The sequence below is a fragment of the Amblyraja radiata genome, unplaced genomic scaffold (assembly GCF_010909765.2).
Source record: "Amblyraja radiata isolate CabotCenter1 unplaced genomic scaffold, sAmbRad1.1.pri scaffold_793_ctg1, whole genome shotgun sequence".
NCBI classification, from domain to species: domain Eukaryota; kingdom Metazoa; phylum Chordata; class Chondrichthyes; order Rajiformes; family Rajidae; genus Amblyraja; species Amblyraja radiata.
Window position 1 is genome coordinate 34740 of NW_022630802.1, and position 10478 is coordinate 45217.

Here is a 10478-nt window from a genome sequence, read left to right on the forward strand (position 1 = left end):
TCTCTGTCTCAGGAGGAGGCCGGTTCTCTAGATACTTTCAAGAGAGAGCTAGATAGAGCTCCTAAAGACAGCGGAATCAGGGGATATGGGGAGAAGGCAGGAACGGGGTACCGTTTGTGGATGATCAGCCATGATCATATTGAATGGCGGTGCTGGATCGAAGGGCTGAATGGCCTACTCCTGCATCCATTGTCTATGTTTCTAGGGAAAAGCTTTTCACTCCACATCACCGTCTATATCTTTCCTGCGACTCTCAGTCTGAGGAAGGGTCTCGACCTCGAAACGTTACACATTCCTTCTCTCCAGAGATGCTGCCCGTCCCGCTGAGTTACTGCAGCATTTTGTAGTCTGGCCCCCCTTGAGGTTTTATCTCAGGTTTGCAGCCTCTGCAGCTGCTGTGATTGTTTCCCCTCCTCCCCCCCACTACCCCCCCCCCCCTACGTGGTGTAGGAGCCGCGGGCCACGCCATGGCAACCGTTGCTAGGGCGGGATGGACGGCTCCGGTTGGCAGAGGGCGCTGTCCGTTCGAGGGGCGGGGACGTGGCTCTGATCGGTTGGTCGCAAGGAAGGGGTGGGACCTAGTCCTTTGTGACGTGAGACGAAGAGGCGGGTCCTCAGCTCAGCGTCGGGAGCTCAGGTGGGAACAGCGGCCGCCGCCGCTCGGCCCCGCGTCCTTTCCCCATCCCCTCGTCACTCCCTGAGGCCGATCCTGCGGCCGGCGACTCGAGGAGCCCGAGGCATGCGGGCGGAGGGGGATGTCAGTGAGTGAGTCTGGGCGCCCTCTGGTCTTCCGACTGCAGCGTCAACCTGGCGGCGGGAGGCCGCGGAGAAACCGATCCACGTTACCCACAAACGCTGGCAGGGCGGTGCCGGCTGCCCCACCTAGACTTCAAGGCGCCGGTCGTGCATGTGGGGCAGGGGTACGTCACGGCACAGGGCGGTGATATGTTACAGGGCAGGGCGGGGATACACAGGGCAGGGCGGGAGTGCATCACGGGGCGGGGTCGCCCCCCTTCTTCCTCATCCCACTCCCTTCTCCCCCTCCTCTTCCAGTCCCCTTTCCCCTCACTCTCCTCTCTTCTCCCCTTCCCCTCACTTCCACTGTCCTCAGTCCCCTTCCCCACTTGACTCCTCACCACCTCTCCAGTCCTTCCCCCCTCACCCCCTCCTCCCCATCCCCCTGCACCCCCTCCTCTCCATCCCACTTCACCCCCTCCCTGGTTGCGGCAGGCTGCGATCCACCGTCTCTAGTCCTCCGACTGCAGCGCTCCCTCCTTCATCCCTGCTCCCCTCCCCATCCCCTCTCACCCCTACTTCCAGCACTAGTAATGTTCGCACATTAGTAATGTCCTGTTTGCTAGCTTGTTGACCCTCTGTGTTCCTCTCCTGCAGGGTTTAGGAGCCGGTGCTGTGGACGGAGAGACGGGCACGTGAGCGGCCATTGAGGGTGGCAAGGGTGCAGGTGAGCCCCCATCTGCTCGGTGTGCAGGCTGAGCTTTGATGGAGGACCACATGACGGGGCACAACAAGGAGAAGCGTTATGAGTGCGCCGTGTGTGGCAAGGCCTGCCAATGCCCGAGCCAGCTGGAGATCCACCGGCGGGTGCACACGGGAGAACGCCCCTTCGACTGCTCAGAGTGCGACAAGAGTTTCAAGACGGCGAGTGTCCTGAAGGCCCACCGGCGGGTACACAAAGACGAGAAGCCCCATGGCTGCTCCACATGTGGCAAGAGCTTTAGCCAGCTGTCGGGGCTGCGGGACCACCAGCGGGTGCACAGCAGTGAGCGGCCCTTCACCTGCTCCGACTGCGGCAAAGGCTTCAAGTCGTCCAAGGAGCTGAAGGTGCACAGGCGGCTGCACACCGGGGAGCGGCCCTTCACCTGCAGCGGCTGCGGCAAGGGCTTCACCCAGTCCAGCAGCCTGCTGAAGCACAAGCTCACCCACACCGGCGAGCGCCCCTACACCTGTGCCCAGTGCGGTAAGGGATTCACCCGCTCCAGTCACTTGCTGATACACCACCGCACCCACACTGGAGAGCGACCCTACACCTGTGCCCAGTGTGGCAAGGGATTCACCCACTCCGGCAACCTGCTGGTGCACCAGCGTACCCACACTGGCGAGCGCCCCTACACCTGCGCCCAGTGCGGCAAGGGCTTCACCCGCTCTGACAGCCTGCTGGAGCACCAGCGCACCCACACCGGCGAGCGCCCCTACATCTGCGCCCAGTGCAGCAAGGACTTCACCCAATACAGTCACCTGCTGATACACCAGCGCACCCACACTGGCGAGCGCCCCTACACCTGTGCCCAGTGCGGCAAGCGCTTCGCCACATCCAGCAGCCTGCTGGTGCACCAGCGCACCCACACCGGGGAGCACGCCTACACCTGTGCCCAGTGCGGCAAGGGCTTCATCTGCTCCAGCCAGCTGCTGGCCCACCAGCGGGTGCATGCTGGCGACCGTCCTGTCCCCAGCTCGGTGTGTGGAGAGCGTTTTGCCATGGCCTCCCACGCCCTGTCTCACCAGCATGTGCACACCAGTGGCCAGCCCTACGACTGCCCGTACTGTGGTGAGTCGTTTGACAACTCGCGGGGGTTGCGGCAGCACCGGCGGGCCTACGCCGGCGAGGAGCTGCTCCCACTGTGACAATAGAGCATGGGGGCTGCTGGAACACCAGCGGATACACACCAGAGAGAGACCCTTTGTGTGCGCTGATTGTGGCAAGGGTTTCACCCGCATGTCCAGCCTGTGGCAGTACCGGTGTACCCACAGCGGTGAGCGTCCCTTCTCCTGCCCGTCCTGTGATGCGGGCTTCACCCACCTTGACCACCTGCTGGAGCACCGGCGAGTTCACACCGGCCAGCGCCCGTTCACCTGCCCGCTCTATGGCAAGGCCTTTGCCGCTTCTCCAGCCTGCTGGCACACCGCCACGTGGATAGGCGCTGTTTAGGTAGAGACAAAATGCTGGAAGGAATGGGTAACGTTTCTGGTCGAGACCCTCCTCAGTCTCGACCCAAAATGTCACCGAGTCCTTTTCTCCAGAGATGCTGCCTGACCCGCTGAGTTATTCCAGCATTTTGTGTCCTTTTTTGTAAACCAGCATCTGCAGTTCCTTGTTTTTAAACCTTTCTGGTTAACCATCTCTGCACCTTCCCCAAAGCCTCCACATCAGTCCTGTAATGGAGTGCGCAGAACTGTATGCAATACTCCAAATGCTACCTGATCAATGTCTCTTAAAGCTGCACAATACATTCTTCTCTCCTTATCTCACACCCTTTTATCGCCTTATTTTTCCTCGCCTCTGTCACTTCACTCATCTGCCGATCGCCCCTCATCTGTTAACATAGTGTCAGTCTGAAGAAGGGTCCTGACCCAAAATGTCACCTATCCATGTTCTCCACAGATGCTGCCTGACCCGCCGAGTTACTCCAGCACTGTGTGAAATGTCACCTATCCATGTTCCCCACAGATGCTGCCTGACCCGCTAAGTTACTCCAGCACTTCGTGTTAGAGTCATAGAGTGATACAGTGTGGAAACGGGACCTTCGGCCCAACTTGCCCACACCGACCAACATGTCCTGGCTACACGAGTCCCACCTGCCTGCATTTGGTCCATATCCCTCCAAACTTGACCACTATAACTGTTTCTTAAAAGTTGGGATTGTCCCAGTCTCAACCCCCTCCTCCGGCAGCTTGTTCCATACACCGACCACCCTCTGTTGAAAGTCACCCCTCAGATTCCTATTAAATCTTTTCCCCTTCACCTTGAACCTATGTCCTCTGGTCCTCGATTCCCTCACTCTAGGCAAGAGATTCTATGCATCTAACTAAATTGTGTTCTATGCAAGATTCCAGCATCTGCAGTTTCTTGTGTTTCTCTCACCTATATCCACCTATCACTTCTGAAGAAGGGTCTCAACCTGAAACGTCACCCATTCCTTATCTCTAGTGATGCTGCATGTCCCGCTGAGTTACTCCAGAATTTTGTATCCACCTATCACTTGCCAGGCTTTGTCCAGCCCCCTTCTCTCTTTTCCAGCTTCCTCCCCCCACCCACACCAAGCAGTCTGAAGAAGGGTCCTGACGTAGAATGTTGCCTGTCCGTGCTCTCCAGATGTGCAAGTTACTTCAGGAGATTTTGTCTCTTTTTGTAAACCAGCATCTGCAGTTCCTAGGCGTGCATTTCACCCTACACTTGTGCTCGGTCCGCAAAGGACTGCTGGATCTCCCGGTTGCCAACCATTTTAACTCCCCTTCCCATTCCCACACTGGTCTTTCTGTCCAGGCCCTCCTCCATTGCCACAGTGAGGTGACACGTAAACTGGGGAAACAGCACCTCATAGCTTACAGCCCAATGACATGAACATTGAATTCTCCAAATTAAACGGACATTCCCCCCTCCCTCTTGGGCCAACTTTTCATCATTCCTCTGTCTTCTCGCTGGCGAAAGGCGTCATGATTAATCCGGAGTCACCGCTTCTCGAATTTTAAGTATGTTTTAAAAGTATGTTTTATTGTTTCTACGTTTGTTTTACATGGGGGGGGGGGGAATTGGGGGAAACTTTTTTTTTAGCCACTTACCTCGACTGAGATGCTAGTTTTCTCCTTCGCCGAGGATCACCCGTGAGGGGCTCCAACCTCGGGGCCTGTGGACTTTAACACCATGAAGCCCGTGCTCTCCGGTAAGAAGAGGCTGACTCGGGAGCTCCATGCTATAACCATATAACAATTACAGCACGGAAACAGGCCATCTCGACCCTTCTAGTCCGTGCCGAACACGTATTCTCCCCTAGTCCCATATACCTGCGCTCAGACCATAACCCTCCATTCCTTTCCCATCCATATAACTCCAATTTATTTTTAAATGATGAAAACGAAACTGCCTCCACCACCTTCAATGGAAGCTCATTCCACACAGCCTTCTCTGAGTAAAGATGTTCCCCCTCATGTTACCCCTAAACTTCAGTCCTTTAATTCTCAAGTCATGTCCCCTTGTTTGAATCTTCCCTACTCTCAGTGGGAAAAGCTTATCCACGTCAACTCTGGATCCCTCTCATCATTTTAAAGACCTCTATCAAGTCCCCCCTCAACCTTCTGTGCTCCAAGAATAAAGCCCTAACTTGTTCAACCTCTCTCTGTAACTCAGTTGTTGAAACCCAGGCAACATTCTAGTAAATCTCTGTACTCTCTCTATTTTGTTGACATCCTTCCTATAATTAGGCGACCAAAATTGTACACCATACTCCAGAATTGGCCTCACCAATGCCTTGTACAATTTTAACATTACATCCCAACTTCTATACTGGGGCAAGAGGTGGAGGTGTTGCATTGCTAGTCAGGGAAGATATTACAGCAGTGCTTTGGCAGGATAGATTGGAGGGCTCATCGAGGGAGGCTATTTGGGTGGAACTGAGAAGTGGGAAAGGTGTAGCAACACTTATAGGGGTGTATTATAGACCGCCAAATGGGGAACGAGAATTGGAAGAGCAAATATGTAAGGAGATAGCAGATATTAGTGGTAAGCACAAGGTAGTGATTGTGGGAGATTTCAACTTTCCACACATAGACTGGGAAACACATTCTGTAAATGGGCTGGATGGTTTGGAGTTTGTAAAATGTGTGCAGGATAGTTTTTTGCAGCAATACATAGAGGTACCTACTAGAGGAGGGGCAGTGCTGGACCTCCTGTTAGGAAATGAGACGGGACAGGTGGCGGAGGTATGCGTTGGGGTGCACTTCGGGTCTAGTGATCACAATACCATTAGTTTCAATATAATTATGGAGAAGGTCAGAACTGGACCTAGGGTTGAGATTTTTGATTGGAGAAAGGCTAACTTTGATGAGATGCGAGATGATTTAAAAGGAGTGGACTGGGACATTTTGTTTTATGGGAAAGATGTAGAAGAGAAATGGTGGACATTTAAAGGGGAAATTTTAAGAGTACAGCATCTTTATGTTCCTGTTCGGTTGAAAGGAAACAGTAAAAATTGGAAAGAGCCGTGGTTTTCAAGGGAAATTGGACATCTTGTTCGGAAAAAGAGGGAGATCTACAATAATTATAGGCAGCAGGAAGTAAATGAGGTGCTTGTGGAGTATAAGGATTGTAAAAAGAATCTTAAGAAAGAAATTAGAAAAGCTAAAAGAAGATATGAGGTTGCTTTGGCAAGTAAGGTGAAAGTAAATCCAAAGGGTTTCTACAGCTATATTAATAGCAAAAGGATAACGAGGGATAAAATTGGTCCATTGGAAAAACAGAGTGGGCAGCTATCTGCAGAGCCAAAAGAGATGGGGGAGATAGTGAACAATTTCTTTTCTTCGGTATTCACCAAGGAGAAGGATATTGAATTATGTGAGGTAAGGGAAACGAGTAGAGTAGTTATGGATACTATGAGTTTCAAAGTAAAAGAAGTACTGACACTTTTGAAAAATATAAAAATGGATAAGTCTCCAGGTCCTGACAGGATATTCCCTAGGACATTGAGGGAAGTTAGTGTTGAAATAGCCGGGGCTATGACAGAAATATTTCAAATGTCATTAGAAACGGGAATAGTCCCCGAGGATTGGCGTACGGCGCATGTTGTTCCATTGTTTAAAAAGGGTTCTAAGATTAAACCTAGCAATTATAGACCTGTTAGTTTGACTTCAGTGGTGGGCAACTTAATGGAAAATATACTTAGAGATAATATATATAAGCATCTGGATAAACAGGGTCTGATTAGGAACAGTCAATATGGATTTGTGCCTGGAAGGTCATGTTTGACTAATCTTCTTGAATTTTTTGAAGAGGTTACTAGGGAAATTGACGAGGGTAAAGCAGTGGATGTTGTCTATATGGACTTTAGTAAGGCCTTTGACAAGGTTCCTCATCGAAGGTTGGTTAAGAAGGTTAAACTGTTGGGTATAAATGCAGGAATAGCAAGATGGATTCAGCAGTGGCTGAATGAGAGAAGACAGAGGGTAATGGTGGATGGCTGTTTGTCGGGTTGGAGGCAGGTGACTAGTGGGGTGCCTCAGGGATCTGTGTTGGGTCCTTTGTTGTTTGTCATGTACATCAATGATCTGGAAGAAGGGGTGATAAATTGGATTAGTAAGTATGCAGATGATACCAAGATAGGGGGTGTTGTGGATAATGAAGAGGATTTCCAAAGTCTACAGAGTGATTTAGGCCATTTGGAAAAATGGGCTGAAAGATGGCAGATGGAGTTTAATGCTGATAAATGTGAGGTGTTACACCTTGGCAGGACAAATCAAAATAGGACGTACATGATAAATGGTAGGGAATTGAAGAATAGAGTTGAACAGAGGGATCTGGGAATAACCGTGCATAGTTCCTTGAAGGTGGAATCTCATATAGATAGGGTGGTAAAGAAAGCTTTTGGTATGCTAGCCTTTATAAATCAGAGCATTGAGTATAGAAGCTGGGATGTAATGTTAAAATTGTACAAGGCATTGGTGAGACCAAATCTGGAGTATGGTGTACAATTTTGGTCGCCCAATTATAGGAAGGATGTCAACAAAATAGAGAGAGTACAGAGGAGATTTACTAGAATGTTGCCTGGGTTTCAACAACTAAGTTACAGAGATAGGTTGAATAAGTTAGGTCTTTATTCTCTGGAGCGCAGAAGGTTAAGGGGGGACTTGATAGAGGTCTTTAAAATGATGAGAGGGATAGACAGACTTGATGTGATCAAGCTTTTCCCTTTGAGAATAGGGAAGTTTCAAACAAGAGGACATGACTTCAGAATTAAGGGACAGAAGTTTAGGGGTAACATGAGGGGGAACTTCTTTACTCAGAGTGGTAGCGGTGTGGAATGAGCTACCAGTGGAAGTGGTGGCGGCAGGTTCGTTGGTATCATTTAAAAATAAATTGGATAGGCATATGGATGAGAAGGGAATGGAGGGTTATGGTATGAGTGCAGGCAGGTGGGACTAAGGGAAAAAAGTTGTTCGGCACGGACTTGTAGGGCCGAGATGGCCTGTTTCCGTGCTGTAATTGTTATATGGTTATATACTCAATGCTCTGATTTATAAAGGCCAGCACACCAAAAGCTTTCTTTACCACCCTATCTACATGAGATTCCACTTTCAGGGAACTGTGCACAGTTATTCCCAGATCCCTCTGTTCACCTGCATTCTTCAATTCCCTACCATTTACCATGTACGTCCTATTTTGATTTGTCCTGCCAAGATGTAGCACCTCACACTTATCAGCATTAAACTCCATCTGTCATCTTTCAGCTCACTCTTCCAACTGGCATAAATCTCTCTGTAGACTTTGAAAATCTACTTCATTATCCACAATACTACCTATCTTAGTATCATCTGCATACTTACTAATCCAATTTACCACACCATCATCCAGATCATTGATGTACATGACAAACAACAGTGGACCCAACACAGATCCCTGTGGCACCCCACTAGTCACTGGCCTCCAACCTGACAAACAACCATCCACCATTACTCTCTGGCATCTCCCATTCAGCCACTGTTGAATCCATCTTGCTACTCCACCATTAATACCCAACAATTGAACCTTCTTAACCAACCTTCCGTGAGGAACCTTGTCAAAGGCCTTACTGAAGTCCATATATATATAACATCCACTGCATTACCCTCATCAATTTCCTGAGTAACCTCTTCAAAAAATTCAAGAAGATTAGTCAAACATGACCTTCCAGGCACAAATCCATGTTGACTGTTCCTAATCAGACCCTTTGATAGACCTTTGACTAAGTTCCTGTTGAATGAGGGTTTGTGATTGATATAACCATAGCATGAGAAGTATTGTGTTAGTGACAAGAATGCTTTGAATGGGTATACTCTATGATTGGTGTGTTAGACTTCATTGCTCCAACTCTGTATAAACATGTGACTATGTTTCCAAAATATTATAAGAAAGATGCTGAATGTCTTTGTTCATTAGAGTGACGGCCCAGGAGGTGTTGAATACTTGACTTAATATCCCCTGGCACTCTCGCCCGCTAAATGATCAGTAAAGCTTGTGTTGATTGATCTAACTTATTGTGAGTTGTCTGTTTTAAGAAATGAACCTTAACAGTGCTGTACTCCCCCAACATGGGGAACATGTTTCCTGCATCTACCCTGTCCAATCCCTTACTAATTTTATATGATTCTATAAGATACCCGCTCATCCTTCTGAATTCCAGTGAATACAACCCCAGTCGACCCATTCTTTCAACATATGTCAGCCCCGCCATCCCAGGAATTAACCTTGTGAACCTACGCTGCACTCCCTCAATAGCAAGAATGTCCTTCCTCACATTAGGAGACAAAAACTGCACAGAATTCTCCTGGTGTGGTGTCACTAGGGTCCTGTACAACTGCAGTAGGACCGCCTTGCTCCAAAACTCAACTACTCTCACCATGAAGGCCAACATGCAATTAGCTTTCTTCACCGCATGCATGCTTATTTTCAGTGACTGATGTAGAAGGACACCCAGGTCTCGTTGTACTTCCCATTTCCTTAACCTGACACTATTCCGATAATACAGAGTGCTGGAGTAATACCTTACACTTCCTCATCACTGTGTCTCGCTCTCCTGTGACTCTCAGTCTGAAGAAGGTTCCTTCTCTCCAGAGATGCTGTCTGCCCTGCTGAGTTACTCCAGCATTTTGTGTCAGTCTATGAAGAACAGGTGGATAGGGATGGTTTATTTGAGTCACGACCCATCTTCAGATCTGAAACATTGTCTATCCACATTGACCAGATATGCTCCCTGACCCGCTGAATTACACCAACACTGTGTGAAACGTGTCCATGTTCGCGACAGATGCTGCCTGACGTACTGAGTTACTGCAACATTTTGTGTCTATGGAGTAAGAGCATCCAGATACAACTATCTGTCCAGTCCAAAGCTTAATGAATAACCACTCTACACCAGCTCCACCAGCCTGCTAGTACACCAGCACACCCACACCGGCGAGCGCCCCTACACCTGCGCCCAGTGCGGCAATGGCTTCACCCGCTCCTCCAGGCTGCTGTCCCACCAGCGGGTGCACGCCAGCTACCGTCCCGTCCCAGCCCGATGTGTAGAGAGCGCTTTGCCATAGCCTCCCATGCCCTGTCTCACCAGCACATGCACACCAGTGGCCAGCCCTACGACTGCCCGTACTGTGATGAGTCGTTTGACAGTTCGCGGGGGTTGCGGCAGCACCGGCGGGCCCACGCCGGTGAGCAGCTGCTCCCACTGTGACAAGAGAGCATGGGGGCTGCGGGAGCACCAGCGGATACACCCCAGAGAGACCCTTTGTGTGCGCTGAGTGTGGCGAGTGTTTCACCCGCAAGTCCAGCCTCTGGCAGCACCGGCGTAAACCACAGCCGTGAGCGTCCCTTCCCCTGCCCGTCCTGTTTTAAGTGCTTCACCCACCTTGACCATCTGCTGGAGCACCAGAGAGTCCACACCGGGCAGCGCCCCTTCACCGGCCCGCTCTGTGGCAAGGCCTTTGCCCGCTCCTCA

General features: G+C 50.3%; 1 protein-coding gene across 1 annotated transcript; it reads left to right on the top strand.

The window, feature by feature from the left end:
• Nucleotides 1–1878: 1878 nt before the first annotated feature.
• LOC116970362 (zinc finger protein 2 homolog) lies at nucleotides 1879–2643 on the top strand (the record flags this gene model as incomplete). The annotated part of the gene is made up of 1 exon (XM_033017025.1): nucleotides 1879–2643. A coding segment is annotated over one exon (765 nt), but the record flags the coding sequence as incomplete, so codon positions are not given.
• Between the last annotated feature and the right edge of the window lie 7835 nt (nucleotides 2644–10478).